General features: G+C 50.2%; 1 protein-coding gene across 1 annotated transcript in view; it reads right to left on the bottom strand.

The window, feature by feature from the left end:
- SLC25A22 (solute carrier family 25 member 22) overlaps positions 1-23,545 on the bottom strand; it is a 35,314-nt gene that overhangs the window by 9,543 nt on the left and 2,226 nt on the right. Inside the window, 4 exon segments of the mRNA XM_037401989.1 lie at positions 6,334-6,424; positions 12,154-12,209; positions 15,604-15,729; positions 19,773-19,888. Of these exon segments, the coding sequence (XP_037257886.1) occupies positions 6,334-6,424; positions 12,154-12,209; positions 15,604-15,729; positions 19,773-19,792 (293 nt within the window). The 5' untranslated portion in view covers positions 19,793-19,888.

Genomic DNA, 23,545 nt, shown 5'->3' with positions numbered 1-23,545 from the left:
TGAAAGCATTGGTATATTGATGTCACATGGGAGCAGAGCAGGATTTTTTCCAAGTTTCTGAAATATCTTGACTGTGTAGGAGCTGACTGAGCTTGGGCAGGGACCAAAGCCAGCTGTTCTGGAATAAGGGTGACAACGTTTCCAATGATAGGAAATCTTTGACCTAAGGGAACATCCACGCAAAGCCATACGTTTCTATTTGCTACCCAAGAAGCTACTGTCTCCAGCTTGGACATCACCCTCCTCACTCATAAAATAACCTCTGCCTCTGGTCTGTCAACCCCACAGATTGTAGAAAGCTCCCCCAAGAGTTAAAATCGGAGAGAATTAGCCACTGCCAAATGGGGCTTTTGCTACGGATTGGAGGCCCAACACACCTCCAAAGGGAGGGCAACCCATCTGCCACAGCCACATGGGGACACGCACACACACTGCCAGCCAGTCCCCCTAACCCAACCCCGACCTTCCAAGAGGGAACAACAAGCTATTGCAACCACACTTCATAAAAGCCGGAGCTACGATGCTGGGAAATTTTAAAAGGAAGAAAGTTCCCGTGCCAAGCTCCCTCTCAGTGCTAGCACCAGCTCAAAAGCCACCTCAGACACGCAGAGCAAAGCGCTGATGTGGGACAAATCCACCTCAAAGTAACGCCACCAGATTGAATGTTGCTCTGGCAGATGTTATTCCAGGTATGGTACAACCTGCCTCCTGGTTGCATGTCTGGACTAAGTCAAGAGGAAGGGAGGTGACTTTGCGCCTGCACCCATTACATCAGGCTTGTCCTGGCAGGAGATTCCAAGCGTTTTGTTCCAATACAAATGTCTGTGGAAGCGAACAATGGACAGGGGAACATGTCTGGGCACATTGAACACGGACACAACCTGCGTTTTGTCACAAGACGCATGCCTGGAATGGAGACAAGGGCAATGCTCCCTCTCACGGGTGTTATCCTGTGATTAAACAGCCCACCTCTATCTCCCTCTAGACATACGACTGGAAGGGCATTTACCTTCTGGCCGACCTTTGATGTCTACAACTTCAGCCCACTGTAATTCCCTGAGCCTCTATGTGCTAAATAAAAGAGCAACCCCCTGCCCCCCAAACAGCTATCCCTGAATAGGCACAGTGAGATTATCAGCTCTTAACTGATTTCCCCCCCCCCTCCCCCCCCCCCCCCCAAGTCCCAGTGGGTCAGATGAAGGTTATCTGCATTAAAGTGGGTAACTACAGGAGAGGTTGCCTTGGCCCACAAGGGCTCCTGCCCAGAGAAAGACCAAAGCACGGCATGTGTGATGTGGCACAGCAGCTCAGCACCAGGAACAGCAGCAGCATCCCTCCTTCCTAAAGCAAAAGCCTCGCTTTATACCCTGCGAGCGCTCTGCAGCTCAAGGATCAACCAGGCTGGGCAACAGCCACTTGAACAGATGCCACAGAAGAAATGGTCTGGGTATTTTAGGAGAGCCTGAAAGAGGAGCAGATGAAAGAAGGAGCCCTGGGGAGACATATCATCTGGGAAGGCAATGGAGAACAAGCTCCAGTCTCCCCGCCTGCATGGGAAAGAAGGAAAAGTGCCTTGCTTGTCTCAGGATAACAGTTGGCTGTTTGTCTTCTCTGAGCAAAGCCACAAGGCAGGGGGGAAGCGGAAAGCAAGAAAATTTGCTGGCATCAGCAAAGACACAATTAACACGATCGTGCTAGTCTTCCTAGGAATCCAAGCTGCAAAATCAGCAGATTGCCAGCCTTTGCTCCAGAACAGCAAACAAAATGAAGGTCAAGATTAAAGAGGTCAAAAGATGGAAAGGAATAACACACCTTGGAGAAGACCAGCAGGAAACTCATCCAGGGACACTGGAGAGTTTTTATGAGCAAGTTATGAGCAAGAAATTGCTTTTATAAGAAGCCGTGGGACACTTTTCACAGCAGCCAAAGCAAAGTATTTAAGCAAGAACCTAAAAAACCCAACAAAATCTGGCAAACACACGCCAAACACAACAGCTGTCTGGCACTTAACACTTTGGAGATTAAAAAGTCCTATAAGGTTTCGTGTTTAATGGACTGGGTTTTATGAAGTGTTTAACACCCAAATTCAAAAAGGACATAAAAAGCAGGCAATACTACCACTTGTCAAAGAGGCCTCACACACTGAGCACCCAAAAATCAACAATGTACTTTAAATGCATGCTGGTGTCCTACCAATTTAAATTGCTTTTGTAGTTTCGTAGCCAAGTGTTTCACACTCAAGTGCTTCACTTAGCCCTAGCGACTTCTCTTCTCACATCCTCTGCTCTGGACAACGAAGCTGCTGCTTTTTTAACAGATTATGGGTGTCTCAACACATCCAGCTTCAGAAATATAGAAGAAATAAAAAAATCCCATCTGCTTCCAGCAGCCTGAAGGTTGGAAGTTTCCCCTCTGTCTCGTGTCCTGCCTTCCCCAGCCACGTGGTCCAGCCAGCAGAGTGCCACAGGGACAAGGACCTGCCTGAAGACTCTTCTGTGGGTCACCTCTTCTACTTCTCCTGGGAACTGCAGAGACCCTCGGGCCAAAATGGTCACAGGACAATATCTGACCCTTATTGCCTTTCTCAACCAGGGTCACCAGGTACCATTCAGGTTTTTCGTTATCTTGGTTTTCCTCCTTTCCAATCAGCTTGGGAGGACCAACGCAGTTTTGTCTCCTCACGAAAGAAGCAGCTGCAGCAGTAGGCTATTGTAACGGTCACAACATCAATAGAAACAGGCAAAGAAGCAGAAATCAAGTCTCCTAGCCTGTCAGCACACATCCTGCACCAAAAGGAGGGGGAAAATCATTTTATGGGAAGGAATGCACCCCCCAAGCTACTTCCAGGGTAGAGGGGGCTGCGGGAACAGACATCTCTAGCCTCAGGGAGATGGGCGCACCAGCAAGGAGACAAGGTCCCAAGTGAGGTCCTGCTGCCCCAGTACCCCACCTCCAGCAGCATCCAAGAGCACGGCCAGGGAAAAAGGAGCCTAGCACAAACCTGCAGTGATACATCCCCAAAATACTCTTCCAGCCATTTGCAGCCAGCAGCTTCCTACACGACAGGCGTTGTTTTCAGTCTGGCCTTTTGAAAATGGGCTTTATGCCACTTTTTTTCTTAGCAGTTTAAAAGGAAGTTCGCTTCAACACTAAATTTTTCAAAGGATTCAAAATAATAATAAAAATTAATGCACACTAAAAGTTGTTGTGTAACTTGAGGCTGGTTCGGGTCACACTGGATTTGCCAAACTCTGGTCCACGCATGCTTCTTCCCCTTGCATGCGGAGGACCCACTCAGCACATTTGGATCAGCAAACACTGATGGAACACGCACATCCTAACGGACAAGGATCTCCAATTCATGCAACGCATTTCAAGCAAGTGCTAGAAGCTTAGCAACAAGGGCATTCAATGTCAAACAGGACTAGAAGACTTTTGCAGCTCTGAGTCAGAACAGCACCAGAGCATCCTTTGGGATGCTGGCCTAAGCATCTGTATAGCAGCAGATAGTTGGGCTTGTGCAAAAAGCACTTTGGTGGGGCTGAAGCAAGCTCTTGGTGGCTTACCATGAAAAAACAGCCCCCAGCCTTATGCTGAGCTTAACTCCCTCAGCTGCACTTCACACCATGTAACACCTTGACTGTTGCAATTCCATCTCCAGAAATGAAACCACACTGACATGCCAGGCAGCTTGAATCTTCACCTTTCTAACCCCAGGCTATTTTGTTGTTTGTATCTAGGCTCTGACTGGAGTTGTGAAATAGGTGGCCCAGCCTTGCGATGTGCTAGCAGCTACACACCCTGTTTTGCTCCAAGTAGGAGAGGCATTTGGATTCCAGCACAGGAATCCTGCCCTGTCTTACAAAGACAGCTGGGGAGGAAGGGACAGAAGAATCTCAAGGGAAAAACCTGCAGACTACAAACAGCTTGGAAAGAGGGAGCGAGGGCAAGGCAAACCCTTGGGGACACAGAGCTTCAGGACTCCATGAAAGAGCCCCTCGCCATCACTCCTACTTGCCTGCGAACTGCCAAAGGCAGGGCAGCATGCAATGACTGCAGCACAGCCAGGCACAACCCCTCCAGCAGGTCACATCCTCCATCCCCAGGCCTGGGGTTTCCCTAGCATGAAGGAAAAGGATCCCGTGACATGCAGCTGCCCCGCAGTTTCTAAGGGTCCTTTATCCCAACTGGTAACGTCACGGCCTTTTCCATCAGCCCCTGCTTCTCACGCAGCACAGCACGCACCAGACCTTCCAGCCAGGTCCCAGGTTCAGAGCCTGTACCAGCCACAGCCAACCCGCACGGCGGTTTCTTTCGCATCACATCTTGGAGTGACATTTCTAGTTCGAAACACCTTAAAGCACCTACCACAGCAGTATCAAGGCTCTGCCCCTCTGTTCAGGTCACGCTGGCTAGCCTCACAAGCAGAGCTGACACGATTTCAGGCATCCAAGCCCTGCCCGGTGGTTGCACGAGATGAGTGACCCCAACGCCACATGCTGCCTAGCTCTTGTCACCTAACTGTGGCCCAACCTTTCTTTTCTCTAAAGTAGTTGAAAACGCATTGTGATGAGACACAAAGGCTCCCTACTACCCGAGTGGTATCACACTCCTGCTCCAGGTCCCTGTAGTGCCAGTTCCATCGGTACGTATGTTTTAGGAGAACAGGGTGTCTTTTATTCTTGGCAAAATTCCCTCGCTCCTTTACTCTGAATCAAGCAGAGCACGTCATCCACATCATGCGTGGATCAGCCAGGAACCCAGAAGCCAAACTGGAGGAGGTCTGGGTGAAGACCCCTGCTGCACCCCATGTACCCAGACACCTGCTCATAGCCTGCCTCAGCACCAGGAGGACACACGCATTTGTCCCGTGAGGAAGCCTTCACCTCTCACGGTGCAGGACACCTAGTGACAGGCACGTCATGGTTGAAACATCACAGCAGCGATTGCGCTCACAGAAGGCCAAATACGTTGCAATGCTGCTCCGATTTCTTCCATGGGCTGCTCTCTCAGTGGTGGTACAAGGTGTGACAGGCTTGGCCCTCCCTGTGCAACCTACTAGGTCCTCACTTGGTAGGCGGTGGCAAAGAGCTAGCTGGGCTCCTGTCCACTGCGGCACGCCAAGGCCTGTCATGTTGGCTGCTGCTGGGATCAGGATCAGACCCACCACTTTGTAGGAGCAAGGAGCAATGAGGACATCATTGCCTCCCACCGTCTGAGCAGAGCACAGGAGACAGCATTTGAAGAGACAGAAAATCACGAACAGCTGCGAGCCGATGAGTCACACAGACGTATGTCAGCTGCTACTTTTTTTGAAAGGCTCCAGAACAGAAAAAATTAGGTACGTGAAAAAACTAGATCCTAAACCTGTGTCGGTCCACAGCCTCCACTGAAGTTGTTGGGCCACTGATCTCCAGCAGCCGAGACTGATGTGGTGTGTTACGTTACGGGAAGTTGTTCAATCAAGTAATTATGGCAGAGCTTTGCATTTTCCGTGAGGCTCCACCCCATCACTGCTGATGGGAAGAGTCAGGATCATGCCCCAAGCAGGCTGTTTTCTAACTACCGTCACTGAGGGCTGGAGAGAGCGTCCTTCACCGGCTGGCTCTGGAGAAAGGTCTCTGTCTGAAGGGAAACACAAGCGTTCTCCAAATTGCAAGGGAAATATCTTTGTGAAAACAGCATTAAATATTAAGGGTCCAGCCCCTCTCAACTGCTTAGCTAGCATCTTTTACTCACATTTAATTCACATGAACCAACCTCCACTCGCAAGCTAAACAAGATAATTTTGTTCCTTCAGCGTTTATTTGCCGGTCAGCTGCTGGGCAATGCTGCAAGTGCCCTCTGTCAATTCAGATCCACCACGTCTCTGCCAGGTCCTTTTCAAGGACAAGAGGGATGCTAAGTTTGGGGTCTACAGAACTCGACTTGCCATCTGTTCAAGCCAGAAAGAGCGTAACGGCATCCAATAGGATGCTGGGACAAGGGTCCTCCCATCAGCTGTTTCAGCAGTGATCAGTGCCATTAGGTTCCTCTCAAATATTTTGCCTACAAATTCTGGATCTGCTAACCTTGGCTTCGATCTGGGGCTATTTTTAGAAGCTTGAATAAAAAGCAGTCATTCAGTGGAGTGCTTTTCACTTCCCGTTTTAGACATTACATCCTTAGCCCAAATGTAATCACCGGCTGAGCCGCTGAAGGGCAACTTGTATTTCAGTCGTCACATCACCCCATTCCACCTTTGCCCCGATGTCACCCCAGACTTCTCCAAGGAGCTTTTGTCTTGTAAGTTGAATGTGAAAAGTCTGCGCCCCTCCTGCACCCCCTACTCACCCATCTTTGGAGAGATGATGCCGGAAGAAGTCGTTGGCTGCCAGTTTGATAGCCTTTTCTGGCGTCACTAGAGTCAGGTTCACCGCAGCCCCTGGGCAAGGAAAAGAGGAAAGGGCCATTGGAGAATGAGAACAAAGGCGCTGTTGACCGGGTCTTTCAGGAATGTGCTGTAAATCCTGCTCAAAACCAAGGACTGATGAAGGAGAGCTCCCAATGCACCAAAAGGGTTTAGAAACGTGAAACACCACCCAGCACCGTGGGGGTTTTCACCACCCCCCGATGTGTTTCTACTCCATTTGCAATGCTTTTTATAATTTCTTTAGCTTTGCTACTACTCCCTCCACGTATACATGCATCCTCTTCTCTCATCCAAGGACACATTCCTATGAATCCAGAAAGATGCAGACCAGACCTTCAAGAAAGGAGTACAAGTTGGATTAATAACCAGTCCCAACTCCTTTGCAAATATTTCGTGATGCTGAGAAGCAAAAGACCCCCGCCCCGCCTTCTTGCCAGTGTCCCTGTCCCCCCCCACCCCCAAAGAGAGCAGCTTGCTTCCCAGGCAGCCCAGAAAAGGCAGAGTCCTTGGAAGACCTGGAGGCTGCCTGAAGGCAACTGGCTCACCCTCGCAGAAGTCACCCAGCTCGAGGCCACCCCTGGGAGTCAAGCGGCTTCCCTCGTGTGTCACCACTGGGTGTCACCCTCAGAGCAGCCAACTGAAGTGGCTTTTTGTCCCCCACAAGCTGCAGCCCGCAGAGATCCCCCTCCCAGCACCATGACAAGGCTTGCTGGGGGACCTGGGGTGTAAACAAGCCTTGGCTCCCCCACCACGCGCTGGAGAGGCCTTTTGTCAGGGGCAACAACCAGCAAATCCCTGCATTGTGCCTGCAACAATGAAAGGTCTGCATGGCCTGGCCAGCTGCTGGGGGGCACCGACGCCGCATTAGTGCAACGCAGCAGCGGCTGGGAAGCAGCTTTCAAGCTGCCCTGGGGGACACGGGGTGAGGGGAGGGCCAGTCCCTTCTGAGCATACTGGGGTTTGCACCATTAGATTAGCGCTCCAGAATGTTCTCCTCCCTTTAAATCTTACGGCTCAAAGTCCTCTGGTGGATGACCACAAGCTCTCCCTGCCTGCACTGAAGCATACCGAGCTCCAAGCCCTCCAGAGGACCTTTGCTTGAGACTTGCTAACGGCCTGTGAACACCTTTGCAGGGACAAACACAAATACCAGGGTATACCTTTTGCATTTATGCTTGCTGTAGAGATTTAAACAACTTGTTCCAACGCTCCATTTTCCAAAGAGAAGCAGACAGAGAAGCCTGCACTCCCACTAGGCTCTCAAGACCTGGCAGGGTTCATTTTTCAGGAGGTTTGAACACAAGCTGACAGGAGCTATAAGGGCTCAACACACCAAAGAAAAACAATTCAGTTCTCTGTTCCTCAGGATGGACTCTGCTCTCTCTAAAAATTAACAAAGAACTCCTAAATTAGACATGGAAAGACATAGGTTTAGCAGGACTTTCCTCAGACTAGGAAGGAAAGTTGAAACTGAGACCAGTACAACCGGGACCAGGGCACAGGAGTCCTTGGCTCCACATGCTCTGCTCAGAGGACACATCTCCATTGTGCAGGAAATCACAGCAAGGAGACAGAAACAGACAGCCTTTGCTGGGCAGGGCTGGGAAGCCCAGCACTTCTTCCCCCCTTCTGACTGTCACGTTCAGAGATTTTGCAGAAAATACAGAGGAACACCACCTCGTAGCAAGCTAAGCCAATGCATTCATTCCACACTGGCCATGACACGCAACAAATGTCATCCCCATCTGCAGGAGCCACACTGACTAGCATGGAGCAGGGCAGCTCTCTCACACTCCTGGCTTTTTGCAAACTTTGAAGCATACCAGTGATTGCGCTGCTTCAGCCCGATGTTCCTGCACATCACGTCCCCCTGCCACAGCTCTTCCATGTGATGAGAAGCCACACAGACACGACCCTCACGCTCTGCCTCCACCTTTTAGCATCAATCATATCAGGATCTACAAAGCAAATCCACCCAGCCTGATTTTTAAGCGGAAGTGGCTACTTGTAAAAGTGTTTCCTTGAGTGCCAGCTTGAAGACAATTTCAACCTCACTCCTAATGCCTAGAAAGTAAACCAACTGTACATTACTGACACGCAGCATGAATAACCATTTCATTGGAAAAACAGAGAAAGAAAAAAAAAGAATAAACCCACTGCTCTAACACCAGTGCAAAGGGTTAATTGAAAGAAAGAAAAAAAATATTCCAAACCATCAAGCAAGAAAGGTAAGCAAAAAAGTACACTTCCACATGCTCCAGGAACCAAGAGGCTTTCACAGCAATTTCTCCTTCAACTGCAAATAAAGTAGAGGGCAAAACCACACAATATACAGAGAAAAGTTAATGAACCTGGGTTTTCTCCTCCATCTTTGGATATTTTCAGTAAAGCTGCTTAGCAGAGAGTGGATAATCCCTGTCCTCAATAATCCATAACAGCTTCAATTCACTGGAGGAGGAGAAATCAGATACTTCAGCTGCTGGCTGTATGCTTTCCACGGCGTTTTCTACCTTTTTACAAAATCTCATAGCTCTTCAGTTCTAGCTATGCCAATGACTATCTCCGTAATTAAAGCTAACCTTGGCCTACAGGCAACACTACATGTACCAAAAGCAGTGACAGACAAACAAAGTGCAAAAATAAATTGCAATCATTAACAAATAGAAATTATTTTGAAAAGAAGTATAGAAGCACTATGAAGAATGAAATCGAGTGGAGGCGAAACCAGTTGTTTGCCAACTGAACTTACAAATGCCCTCTTCTCACCAAGCCTTGGGGTTTGTTATTAAGACACATTTCTCATAGAAGCCCTTATATACCATCAGCAACCTACATAATGGGGATCGAGCTATTCCCAGTGCAGCACTGGTGCACGTGGGAGGTATTATTAGCAGAGGCCAGGGAAAGCTGCCACGCTAGTGTAGCTCAGCTGCAGCTATCCTCCAAACGTCACCCACAGCAAAGGGCATTTCCCTGACTTATCAAGGCCTTCAGCTTTTGCCAGCTGGGCTGAACAGCTGGCCTACAAACAGCAGCGGCACCTCCCAGGACACATGCTGAGAGCTGTAGGTGGCTTCTGGATGGACTGCAGCAGGGAGAAGAGAGAGCCCCTCTCCAAGGTCCGCTTTCACTGGCACCCGCGTGGTCCAGGAGCCCACGGGCACCGTGGATTCATCCCCTTGGCATCACATCTGAAGGCAGAACAGTCATCCCTTGAGCACAGACAGCACTAGACACCACCACACAGCTTTGAGGTTACCTAACGTTCCAGAAAAAGAACAGGAGAAAAAAACTCCCATTCTTCCCCCCCCCAAACAAGCCTCAGAATCCCCGTAACGCTGGGGGAAGAACTTGAGAGAAATGTTGGGATTGCCTCATGCATCACACGACTCGCCATGGGCTACTCATACAGAGCAAGGACTGTCTGCCCACACGCAGCCCTTAAGAAATGATTTGCAGAAACGCATCCTACAAGCTCAGGCCTCTCTCCTGTCCGCACCGAGGAGCTTCGAGTCCCACGTGAAGGAGCCCTGAAGTCGCACAGTGGGAACGGCTGTGCCCAAGCAGACCTGTCCTGTCCTCTGACAGAGGCCAAGTGCCCTGCAGGGACCACTGCTGCACTTGTGACTCCTCCATGGGGCACAGCAGCTGCCACTTCAGCTCATTTACATATAATCCTCCCCATTTCAGTTTAAAGGATGAAAATAAGACCTTGTGAGTCATACAGCAACTTCTGCTGGGAAACTGGGACAGATGGAGGGAGCAGGAACCAATCCCATCATCTGATTTTCATCCTCCCCTATCTGCAGGGCTAAGCAGTCTTTTTACCTTCTTCCCATAGAAGTACCCACATTCTTCACAAATCCTGGATTTTTTTACCTGCTCAAGCTCTCCCCAAGAGAGAGATAGAAGGGGGGCTAACGTCATCTCACAGAACTGAGGCACACAGACCAGGACTGCCGTACTTGGAGGACCCACCTTTGCACCCTGGCCACGGTGAAGTATCTGTGAATTTCTGGAAGGAGATGGAGCTATTCACAAAAGCCCTCCCAAACCCAGCTCCCCATGTAACAGTCAGCAGTGACAAATAAATTCAAGCCTCTATCAGCTCCCTGAACAGAGTGGGTACAAAGTTAGTGGGACATGGACGATGCCGACCAGATTCATTATGGCAGGGAAAAGCAAGAGCTATGCAAAACCCTCTGCACCCTTTGAGATTTCTGCTTAGGAGTGAAAAGTGGCCTGAAGATGCACATCCCCTCTATCACCCTACACCTTACAGGACTGAGCCGTCTCTCCCAAAAGTCCTGATGGATCCTACAGTCTTCCCTCTAAGTTTCCAGGAACAGCTTCTTCCTTCCACTCCCCAGCGAGCAGCCTGCCACTGCATATTTTATAGCCAAAGTTAATGCAGGCTCCACTCCTGGCTAGGAACACAGAAGCAGCCAGCTTCTGGGAAAAATCAAGGGGGAACACGCCACCGCTAGCAACGAAGATGGAGCTTGCCTCAGGGTTATTTGTCTTGTTGCCTGCTCCCAGGAAAGCTGCTGCAAAGCAGCCAATCCATCCCCGGCATCCACCGCACTCCCCCGAAACGCCCACCAGGGAGTTGGGCAAGAGGCACTGCCCCAACAGCCAGCACCGCTCCCAGGGCTGGCCGAAGCCCCTGGCTTCCTTGGGAGCTCTGGGACAACAGCAAGGCACCAGCATCTCCGGACTCTGGCTTGAAAAAACAAAGAGCAAGGACTCACTTAATCACAGCAGTACTTTAATCCGGCTTTATCAGTAAAGAGTGCCACAAAGAATGCTATCTGAACACCTCAGAGATAAAACCTGCGTATTCAGGCGATTGAATACCAGTATATAAAATGAACCAGGGTTCACTGCCAGCTAAGCCGGCTGGACTGTGTTGAAAGCCAAGAAGGAGAGGAAAATGTGGAATACCTATCAGTCAAGCCAGAGTTCGGCCCGCCGTTCTTCTCTCCTCAAAATCTTTAAAAAAATTCAAGGATATTGCATTTAAACTAGAAAAGGTAAAATATCAACTGAGGAATTCACTGCTGCAACAGACAGCCTCAGCCAAGGAGCCAGGAGATTTCTAGCAGGTTAGCACACAAGACCAAACAGCTGAAGCTCCAACATGAACCAACCTCTGATTTTCTTACTACCACAAGAGAATTTTTTTCTGGAATCATGTTATTCTTAATATTTTTTTTTTTTTTTTAATTGCAGCTTGCCTTAATTCTTGAACAAAGTACTCGGGTGTGCTTGAGAGGCAGCTAGTTTTGGAGACAAGCTACCAACTAGATGGGACAGCTGGCTTGACCGCATTGATGGTGGGCTTTGACATAAATTCAATCATCAAGCACAAAGTAAGACACTTCAAGAGGTTTGCTGCTGCCTGTCTGACAACAGTTACCATGCCCAAGCTGGGAAACACATACACACAGTCCTGAAACAAAGTCCAGCAGCTTCGCTTAAACTGCTAGTAAAGATGAACTTCAGTAAACGATGAGGTTTTACAGCAAAACAGCCAAGGGGAGGACTCAAGCCCTCAGTGGTAGATAGCTGAGCAGATACTTGGCGTGGAGTTTATTTTCAGAAACAGCTGCACCTTTCAACATCTAAGGATATTGCTAGGCTACTGCTCTTTAAGCCAGAGAATACGGGCTTTTCCTCCCACTTACGCACCAGTGCTTCCAACGCAAAAGCTGTGCCGTGCCTGACTCAGCATTACTTACCTCTGTACATGCCAAAGTAGCCTTCCGACCGAATCGTTTTAATGAGGCAGTCAGACCTGCAAGCAAAAGAGAGAGAGAGAGAGAGAGAAACCACAGGAGCTCAAAAGGTGGATGAGAGCAGAGAAAACCAAAACAAATCTCTTGGAGTGGTTTTCATTTACGATCTGTCAGCAAAACCCTGAGCCGAGAAGGGAACCTGGTCAGGCACCGAATGCACCATTGTTCAGGCCTGAGTCCGATTCCAGCCCCCAACTCACAGGGGCTTTGAAACCCACCCCCCGGCTCACCCTGCACGCGCTGGCTGCTTTCCAGAAACACAAAAGGGAAAAGCGTCACCCCGAGGGCTGTTTATCCAGGGTCCCCTGTGGCAAACGCACACCAGAAGCTCCGACAAGCCGATCCCCGTGCACATGTTTTTAAATCCGGCTGTGGAAGGGAAATAAGGGGGGCCAAAACCCCCAGTGCTGACTTGCTTGACTCACTCTGTGAAATTTAACACAAGGCACACCAAGGCTAGATGACCTTAACTCTCAGTCATCTGTGACCTCCCACGCAGATTAAAGCACTTGCTTTTAACACATGGGGTCCCACGGCAGGCAGGGAGCACGCAGGCTCTCGCCTGGGGAGAGCGCAGCAGGGTGCTGGGGGGGGGCCCGCTCCGAGGGGAAAACTGTCGGTTTCTTTGTTTCAGCTACATTTACTGCAAATGGGAAAAGTGTGCAGAGCGCTGGAATGGCTCAAAGCCTTCTGAAGGCACAGGCACACACCTAACAAATTCAGAGGTGCAGTTCAGGAAGGCAGAGCAGGACCCCGGCAGCTTCCCGCTCCGGACCACGGCTGCGTGGAGCAGGGGCGACGGCTGAAGGTTGCTTTGGGGTCTTTGGGAAGGGACAGGTATTTGCTGTGCCACAGGGGAAGGGGCACGCCTGTGTGCACAATTAAGGAACAAAAGGCCCTTTTATGTAGTAGTAAGGGAAGTGTAGCTGATGGAAACAAGAATACATTTCCAAAGACATTTGGCAACACAAGAAGTAAACTTCATCTCCACTCTGCAGTAGTGCTGAGGTGGGAGAGATGGAAATACAGAATTCCCTCGAGGGCTTTATTGCTCTACTTGGGTCAAGGCTGTTCCAGAGTGCCCTGCATTATTTGTGAAGAGCCCATCTTGCATTGCTGCCCATCATGGCAATAAGTTTCCCCTCTCTGCTGGGGCTCCCCACATCCTTTGGGACCTCATCTTTCACAGTCCCCACCCCAGCTCCCACAGTTTACACACACCCATGGCATTCTTGGCAGCAGCCCCAGCAACTCATTCGCAAGCCTCAGGAATCTCAGGGTACCTTTGCCCCATCCCCCCCATCAAGCCTTTCCACCCCAATACTGGGGAAAATGCCTTTCCTCCGAGCCAGCGGTGCTGCTTCGAAGGAGCCACGGCAGAGGGGAGCGGGAAGAGCTGCTCCCCCCCACGCTCTCACAGCCCCGCTGCCTCACCGTAAGGCTCGCACATCGGCCCCTCAAGCTGCAGCAGAGCCAGGCGGAGCTAAGGCCAAGCCCAGCTCCCTTCTCTCCCTGGAAAAGGGAAGCCAACAGCCAACTAAAATCATCCACAGTACGCCCAAAAGCCCAGCTCTCTCCAGCCCTCAGGGCTGTCTTTCACCCTTTCAAGGGAAAGGCTCCCCTGATGCCAAAGATCTCTCGAGCTAAGCAGAGGCAAGGCATGATGCCTTAAAAGCAAGACAGCCAACATTTTAAGTGAACTTGCTGCCTTCCTGGGTGTGCAGCAGACATCTTGGAGATCTGGTATCAATGGGTATACAGTATGTCTCGAAGAATAAGCCCCTGTAACTGGGGAGCCCAGACAAGCCCTCCCAAACCCCTAGCTAACATAAGGCTGTCTCTGAAGACATGCTCCATAGTAACAGCATCCTCTTAGTGCTTTTTCCCTTGATTGCTTAGATAGGACACAGGATGGCCTGATATTATCTACAGGAAGTGTTATTCCATTACTTCCTTGTCTCTGCTGCTTTCTTGGCCATCAAAAGACCCTTTCGCTTATCCCCACCAGCCCAAGCTCACTTGTCCCACAGCTGCTGCCAATGCCAGAGGAACACCTCCAGGCATTACTCATCCACGTCCAGGCTGTGCCGCAGACTCTTAGGAGGAGCCAGCTCAAATATACAAGGTATATCCTGTGCATTCCTTAACGGCACCTCATCCCACACCAACTTCTGGCTACAGAGCCGATCTGCACTCGACTGCTGGAGGTTAAAAATCTCTCTCCTGCTGAGCTCCCCTCCAGAGAAGAGCCATCCTGGCAGGCACTCCCAAGGGGAGCCTACAAATCCTCCATCCTGCCTGAACTCCTGTTGCTGTCACATGTCAGTTTGGGGGAGAAGTGATCCTTAGGGAGGAAAAGCAATCTGCAGCAGCGGCAGAAGCAGGACACAACAAAAAGGAGAGGCAAGGCAAGACTGCAGGCCGTGTCCTGCCAGCGTGCCTGGGTGCACAAACAGTGCAGGGAGCAGAGGACAATGTAACTGTCAAGGGAAGCACCAGTCTGCTGTGGCACGCCAGCGCCTACAGCCTGAGCTCAATGCATAATTACACATCACAGCTAGAGCAAGGAGGCCTGGCGACTAAAACCATCAACATCCAAAGCATTTCCTTCCTGTTCCCGCTCTGCCTCAAATTCTCCTGGGCAAGAAAGAGGAAAATATTGGTGTGGAGGAGCAAGTAACACTACTCCTGAACAAAGTGGCAGGACAGGACACATATCATCAGTCCTACTCCCCTCAATGCCACCACTGCTTACAGAAAACTCAGACCTGACTCTGGTTCCTAGGATAAAGCATCTTGTGCCGAGTGTGGTGCACGTTCCCATAGCAGGTACACAGCATCCCACACAAATGCCAGGTGAATTCGGTAGGCTGGATATATTCATGCCTTCTTTTCCTACAGTCTGCAGCACCTGTTTTTGGACATAGGACTGCTGGGTTAACTACAGCGTGTGTCAGCCTGTGATCCTTCAAAAGGTCTGCATGGGAACATGCGACTGCTCCCTCTTTTTAAAGCTGACCCAGCAAAGGAAGGACCTCCAATATGAGGGTGATGGAAACAGAAGAGAGGCAGAAATTCCCTCAGGCACCTGATCGTGGCCCAGCAGAGAACCAAACAGGGCACCTTGTGTTTTGATCCTGAGCCTTGACAGCAGCAAACGTGCTGCTCCCAAGCAAGCGATGCAAACAGACGTGCCCTCTGCAGAGACGTCACCTGTGGGGCTCAGCAGCCTGAATAGCTGCTTTATTTGCTCGATCCACTCTCGCACAGCTTGGTTCAAGACCGTCCCATGGCTCTCCTGGGGACAGCTCAGCTCCTAGAAATTCGGTAACAAAGCAGAAGGACTCCCTGCCAGAAGCCCCAGGGGATGCTGCCCGTGCAGGCAGTACTCACATGCTGGTGTACATCCGCTGGCCATTCTGCTGGTTCTGCAGGCGAGTTTTTGCCAGGTCAATGGGAAATACACAGGTGACCCCGATCAGCCCAGCTATCCCTCCATTGATCAGCTTGGCAGGTAAACTGCAAGAGGACGAGATGCAGAGAAACAGACATCTTAGCACTGGGATAACGTCAGGGGAGAGAAAGAGGAAAGAATGGAGCTTTTTTACATGACCAGAGTTAACACATCGCTGTGTGACAAGGCTATCCGCCCACTGGCACGAAGGGAGCTCTGCCTCAAGGCAAAGCTTGGCCCTTGCTCTACATGCAGAGTAGGAGGGGAAAGCAGCACACAGCCTTAGCACAAACTGCTGATGAGTGGAGTGGAGCCAAACAGCTAAGCCACAACTCACTAAGAGCAAGGAAAAACCCCGTTCCCCAGGACCCAAGGGTTTCTGTTGTCCCTAGAGGAGAGAAGACGGAGTGCTGGACCATCTACCGCATGGATGGACATCAGTCAGGACCTGATGGCATCCAGGCCAACAGGTTTACTGGCAAATGCTTCCCAGCACCACAGTCAGGTACACATCTAAGGAGATGCTCCGAGACGTTCCGACATGTCAGCTGCTACCATCACGTGGGAAGGAGCCCAGCAGAAGCACCCAGCTGACGGGCAAAGAGCAGATGGCTGCAGCTTCATGAAACAAACCATTTCCAGACACCCCCCCCTCAGGGCGAGGGGAACACACACAAACCAACAGCCTGGCAAAACCACTAGACTGGCAGCCTGCACGGCTGCAGCTGTAAAGACGTGAGCTCACACCTCTTGGGGAAATTAAAACCTGACTGGCTGCACGTGTTTCCAAAACGCAGGGCTTTTTCAGCTCGCTTTTGTGTTCCCACAGGGAAATCTTGCAAGTGGCACCGAGTGAAAGCTAGATCAGCTAAACACGGATTCCCAGCAAACTCTATTATGAAAAGTGTCCAGCACTTATATGCTTGATAAACCACTATATACAGAGACAAAGGAAGCCTGTTTGAGTCAGCTGCCTCCAATAACGCACAGGACATGGCTCCCTGAACACAAGATGTGTCGGATATTAAACTGACAGCAGTCCTAGATTGCAGCTGGGTGAGCCGGCGAGGCAGTCTTCCCGCAAGGGAATGGGCATGCTGCCTCACAAGGTGACATGATGCTCTGGACGGGGACACAGACTGCATCACCCACTGGAAACAGCAGTGGCAAGGCTGGCCACGGCATGGTGGGGTGAAGCTCTGCAAACACGGTCCCCCCCCAGAAGCACTGCAGGGTGCTCTGCATCAAGGGGCAACTGCAGAGAGGATCAATAAGTGGCCATGCAAAGAGCTGCCTCTCAGCTTCGGGCAGGATACGGAGGCTCAGGGTTTCAATTTGAGGTTTCCCTGGGGGAAGCAGACAAAAGAGGCATGAGGAAAAAAAATAAAAGCCTTTGCCCACAAATGCTAAGCATAAACTTGACACTCCAGGAGAGTCCTCTCAGCCTCCACTCTCCTGCAGCCACAGCCCTTTCCTCCACAATACCCACACCAATACGACACACACATGCAGCCCCAGGGGTGGCACAGCTGGAAGAAGAGGTGCCAAGGATAGGCAGGCAGACCTGAGCTCAGCCCACAGCCCCAAACCAGACGGTGCTGATGAGATTAAATCAAGTACAGTACATTAGGAAGACAGGCTCAAATCAGCGTGTGAGCTCAGCACATGGCCAGACTGCAAGATCTCACCAACTCAAGACTCTGTTGCCTCAGGGATCTTTGCATCAGCCTAAGAAGGGAATAGATTTGCCTGCAAACTCCTACACTCAACTTGTTCTCAGGAAATGGGAAAATTTCAAACAGTAAACCTCATAGCATGGCTCTCTCCTTATTTAACCCATAGTCACATGGAACGAGGAGGTTAGAGACCAGATAAAAGTATGCCAAGACGGAGGCACCACCAGCAAGGAGAGTGTTTCAAGACAGGATCACATCAGCCTCCCCAGATTCAGCTCTGAAGTCACTGCTGGCCTGGCACAGACTGCAAGGCACAGCCAGTGCCCCTTTCCAGCCTCAGCGCTGTCATTGCTTCTCTAAGTGTCCCTGAAACACCCAGGGCAGCCAGACACTTGCTTCTCTCAACCTGTTCCAACAGTGAAATCACCACAGGGTTTCTATCAGGTGGGAGTGAGACACAGACACAGGGCAAACATCTTGCCTGACAGCACAGTCAGTGCAAAAGATCCCCCAACTTCAGCACAGATCCCAGCCATAAAGGAGAACAGTCTGATGTGCCTGGGCAAACCAAAATCTGGGTAACGTGGGGTGCAGAGAGCCTCTCACTCTGTTTGCCGGTGAGAAACCCTTGCTCAACACCCCCACGGCACCTGAACCAACAATCCAGGTCCCCCCATGTGCACTGCAGAGGGAGACTAGCACAGACTATGTGGCAGTATCTGGCAAGACGCTGAGATCAAGTTCCATGTGCACTACTGTAGAAATGCAATACCCTTGATCTCACCTTGCAGCAAACCACGGCTGGGGATTTTAGTCCTTTGGTATCAATCTCATTTTGCTAAGGGATGACAGATGCACACTGCAGGGGAAAAGGGGTTTGGTAGATCCTCCAAGCTCAGACAGATCTCCTTGGCTTGGCTGCCTGTGACCACTGCAGACTTGTGGTTGCACAGATGGGAGAGATGACCTAAGTGGGAAAGGTGAGGGACCTGGGGCACAACGAAGAACCCGAGACAGAGGGCACTGCACCTGAATCAAAAGCTTTTTCCCTTGTGACTAAGTCATCCAACTTTTCACCTCAAGTGCTCTCTGCTCTCTCATGGGATGAGAATCCACTGTGCCTGGTCTCTCTGTCCTATTTAGCTTCTGCACAGCTACCGCCTCTCGCTACCTAGTGGCACAGGGCTACAGTGAAACAGGGACAACACAGGCTAGCATACAAATAAAGCCATTTGCTCAGTTTAACGTGAGAGGGGATAGAGAGGCATCCCAGTTCTTCTAGTGCTCCTCCTCAGCCCTTTTAACTAGTCCCCGTAGCCACCAAGCTCCTGTTCACGCTGCCAAGAGCGCATTAGAGGGGGTGGGGGAGATCTTCAAAATACCAAGCTTCAAATGGCCACTGATACCTGCTCCTTTTGCTCTGCTGAGGCTATCAGGGACATAGACTTGTCAGGCTCCATGGAGGTGAATCTCAGCGTGTCCTTCAGGGGTATAAGAGAAGAATGCCAAGTGTTCTCCAAATTGGGTAACTGATGACGGGCAAATCTAGGCACATAAACACTCCACAACGCTGTCTTGTTATCAGCGCAGCTCAGGATTGTTTTCATTTGCAGAAGGCGAGCACACAAGAAGATACCCTAATCACGGCAAACACCAAGAAGGGACAGCCCTCTTGCCTGTAGCATTCAGGCATTGCCAAGTTCTGGAATCCGACAGCATGTAGGAGTCATTTATCTGGGGCAACTTCACAAGCAGCAGAAAGTTAAACCCACGTGCAGGACCATCTGACACAGCTCTTAAGAAGCTACTGGTAGAACTCAGAATACACATCCCAGTTAATTTCCAGTGAGGACTCATATCCAGCCTTTGCATAGGCCAGGACCAATGTTATTAAGTTCCAGCCGTGCACTTAAGTGTCACTAATTATTGTTGGTATTTCAAGTTCTTGGAGTCACTCAAGCACTGACTGACTTTAGAAGAAGGGTACAAGGTTGCAACTCTGTGGACTTTGTAATTACAAGCATTGCATCCTGGGCTGGCCAAGGAGATGGCTTTGCTCCCTTGATGTCAGCAAGCTGAAGTCAGCAGGTCAAGCTGACCTTTGAAAGAAAAAGCAAAAAGGAACAGACGCATGGAGGGTAAAAAGCAGAGGGTGGAAAGAAAAAGGCAGTGAGAAAAAAAGAACTGAAGAAGGCTGAGATGTGACAACATGGTAAAGACAGAAAATAAGAGAAGGTTGAAAAAATGCAGGTAAGAAAGGAGCAGAGAAGGAATCGGAACTGTTTAAGGCCAGAAGATATGTCCAGGTAATTTCCTCCAACCTCCTGTATCACCAAAAGGGATTATGTTCAAAAGACTTTAAAAGAAAAATCTAAAGCACAACCAACATCTCAAAAATTTTGGAGAAAAAAAAAAAAAAAAAAAAAAGTTACCTGATCTGTTTATCAGCCATTTAATTCAAACTTGATCTTGTTAAGAAATGGATCTGTTCCTTCAAATCGTTCCTTAATTTCTTTTTCAGTCACTTCTTTTTCACTTTAGTTTCTTCCTGGGAAAGGAGAGAAAGACACCAAGGAGACAAAGCTGAGACACTTACGCTGTTCCTGAAGCTCAGGTCCTACTGGGCAGGCTGCAGGGGGAGGCTAGCTGAGCAACAAGTGATTTAAGGGAGCACCTGGTCTCCCCAGAGGAGACTGAGCTCCAGAGGGAGCCTTATAAATGCGAGTGTGTATATAAATATACACGCACACAAGGAGGGAAGAGCTGCTAGTCATCAGGCTCCAGCAGCACGTAGGAAGGGCAACAGCCAGGCAGCACAGGAGCTCTGCGCAGCATCCAGGACAGCAGCATCCAGGACAGCAGCACCCATCACAGCGCTCCCAGACTCCGGGGAACATTTCACACCGCACCATGTGAAGCTCCAACCCTCTGCAGGTCCACCCAGCCACCCCAAGAAAATCACGTGCCATCACAGGACCTGTTCAGCCCTTCCCTCCAACACATACCTGCTGTTTCTAAAGGACAGTCTTAAAAAAAAGTTCTCCCAGTGGTTACAATCCTTCCTCTATTTCCCAGCCCAAACAGACAGGCCACGGTTAGCCTCGTGCCAATGTTGACTTTCAAGTAGTGCTTCTCCCTCCCCAAGCTATTGGTGTGACTTTGCCCTTTGGGCCACTCCTTTCAGCTCAGCACCTACTGGCACAGCGCTGAAGCTCCGATTCTGCAGGAATGTTTCCCTCCAAGACCTTTAGCTGCTACCATTTGACAAGAGCTGGTAGAACTTACCACACAAAGAAATCTGGATGCCAGAGAAAATTTCAGAAGCCGACCTTCAGCTTTCTGGAGGTGTCCTTGTCTCCTCCTCACCTCCAACCTGGGGACCAGGTTCCCCATACTTTCATCAGTCTCATACTGACCATCTCAGGACATCTCAGCAGCACTCAGCCACTCTCCTCCATCTCCCCCTTCCAGTCACCACCCGGGCAGTGAGCCAGAAGCAGAGGAAATATCTTTGCCCTCTGCCTCTGGAATGAAATTTGCCCCTAAATTACAGACTTCCTAAGCCGCACCATCTCCCATCCAACAAGGTGGCTTTCAGGCTGACACTTCTGCTCTGGAGATACAACCTGAGGGCCAGAGGCATTCCTGAGAGTAAAATGCCCCTGAAAGAGCTGGCGATGGTACAAGCAGGTATGGGAAGAGGTTACACACAGTTCAGCACTGACCTGCTCCCCTCCCTGTTACATCAAGGGCCAAGCACAGGGCAGTATGAAAGCATTTGCAGTCCCATGCTTGGATGACAAGAGACCAAAAACTGCCTTTTCTGGAGTCCCACATTCAGCCAAAGCCACGCGAGACCAGCACCCGCAGCTCACCAGGGAAAGGGGCTCCTCTCCAAACCACTGCACGCAAACTTCACCCACCACGCCGCGCTACTACACACTTCCGTAACCCTTTTGCTTTCATATGCATGTCTGCAAGAACAGTTTGTTTCAGGTTAATCTAATTCTCTATCAATTTAACCAGAATAAGACCAAATCTAAAAATACAGGGAGACCGGTTGCTGAAAGCCTGTAACCCTGGCATAATATCTATACCCTCAATAGAACATTTGTATTTATTGAGGCAGCAGCTCTGACAAAGTATATGCGCCAAGCGGTTCCAACATCCCACTCCAAGCTCTGGCAAACTCCCCCCTTGTTGTCCCTGCTGCACACTTCCCTGCAGAAGGACATCCAAGAGGCCAGGCAGCCACCGCAAAGGGCCACGCCAAGAGAAGACAGCAAGGCTGCTAGCATCCACCACCACCCAGCTGGAAAGTGAGACGCTGAAATGGACACACAGAGATATCAGAGGGCTGCTTCTTACCTGCTGGCACAAGTCGGGTGATGCGGGTGGGAGAAGATGCTACCACACCAAGAGGGACTCAGGACAGCTGGGTTTAGCTCTCTCCTCCCTCTTTTTTTTTTTTTTCCCCTTGACTTTTGGGTTCAGCTCTCCACCTGCCCAGTAACTATGGAGCCCAGCTGTCTGACCCAGCTGGAAAACTGCTGCTTCTCACCAGGGAACTGATGCTCCTACTGCAGCTACACAGCAAGAAGGGGTCAAAATCTTCCTGGGTTTAAAATTGGGCAAAGTTACAGGTTTCCTTGGTGCTGGCTGTATGGCCAGCAAATGCCAGGACTAGTATCATCTCCCCTAACAAAAGCTACTCAACTCGCGGACGAGCGAGGGGAAGCAAATGATGTGATCATTTTACAGCAGACACCAGCACTTGATAACTGTTTATACAGCACCTGGCACAGCAGAGCCTGAATGTCCATGGCCAGGGGATTTTAATGCATTAAGGGATTTTAATGCACTGAAGTGGAAAGCTTATTTGAGCTCTGTTTGTTCAGACAGAGCTCCAGCGAATGACTATTTGCAAAACAAACCCAAAGTCACTGCAAACTCTCAGCATTTTGCTGTAATCTACAGAACTCCCCAAGTCCCGTAAAAGATGATGGATGGATGATGAAGCCTCCAGCACCCTCGCCAGGGAGTTCCTGGGGAGAGCTGGACTCCCATCCCTCCCAGGGCAGGAGAACTGCTGCAGTCCTGCAGCCTGAGAGGAGGAAAAACAGAGGCTGGGAAGAGGATGCCGGTAATTTCTTAGAGTATTTAAAAAACAAGTCCAGACCATTACACACTTAACCTAGAAAGGAAAGAGATTTAAGTGAAAACCTGAGTGTATCTCCCCAGGAACACAGTGCTCTCAGGAGCGAAATAATGCAAACAAAAGCAGGCAAGCAAAGGTTCTGCAGCCAAGCAGGGGTGTAGCTGGAGGGCTTCCCATGGCAGCAGGGCTTGCATCTTCCTAGGAAACCTTCCATCAGCATCTGCATTGGGGCAGCAGACAAGCCAGCAGCATCAAAAAGGTGCTGATGCCTCAGAAGGTCTTGGTATGGTTAAATTCCATGGCCCAGTGGACAACTGCGCCACTGGAACTGGGAACCTGCATGGCACAAGGAACAGAGGAGCAGGGAGGAAACTGGTAGTGAACAGACAAGGGAAGTAAGAACTGCCAGAGACCCAACTCAAAGCCAAAGAGGCTGAGTAGCCCTCACGGAATGGGCTCCCTAAATTGAACATCCCATAATTAAGAGAGCGAGAGCTGCATGGGCAATGAATTATGTGGCATTAATTCCTTCCTAGAGTGCTGTTAACACAGCTAGCATGGATTAATGCCCCATTACTCGCACACTGGGATGTCCCTTCTACATTTATTAAAATGATCAAGTAAATTAGTTTCAGAGTGTCGCACACTCTGCAGCACAGGGCATCGCCTCTGTGCTAGGCAGAGAGGTGGTGCAAAGGGCCTGAAGCTCACATTGCCACACACAGACAGCCCAGGAGCCTCCTCAGCCCAGCCTCTCCCATTTCCCAGCTCCCAAAATACAGCTCCAGAGAGCGACAGCAGCCAGACTGTGGGAAGCACAATGCCAGCCTAGCCAGCTTTAGATGTAGCTGGTCCTCACAGCCTCAGGCATGGGCAAAATGGTGCTATTTTGCTCCCCTGCCTTGCCACGTACCACACAGGCTCATCCACCCACACTACCCAAACATAAGCTTTTCTCCAGGATGGCCAACCTTTGCCTGCTGCAGACCTGCTGCACTCCTGATCAGCCTGGGGCACAGGGCTGGACTCTTAACCTTCGACTCTTGC

This window comes from Falco rusticolus, chromosome 10 (assembly GCF_015220075.1).
Source record: "Falco rusticolus isolate bFalRus1 chromosome 10, bFalRus1.pri, whole genome shotgun sequence".
NCBI classification, from domain to species: Eukaryota; Metazoa; Chordata; class Aves; order Falconiformes; family Falconidae; genus Falco; species Falco rusticolus.
This window is presented reverse-complemented; position numbering and strand designations above follow the sequence as displayed.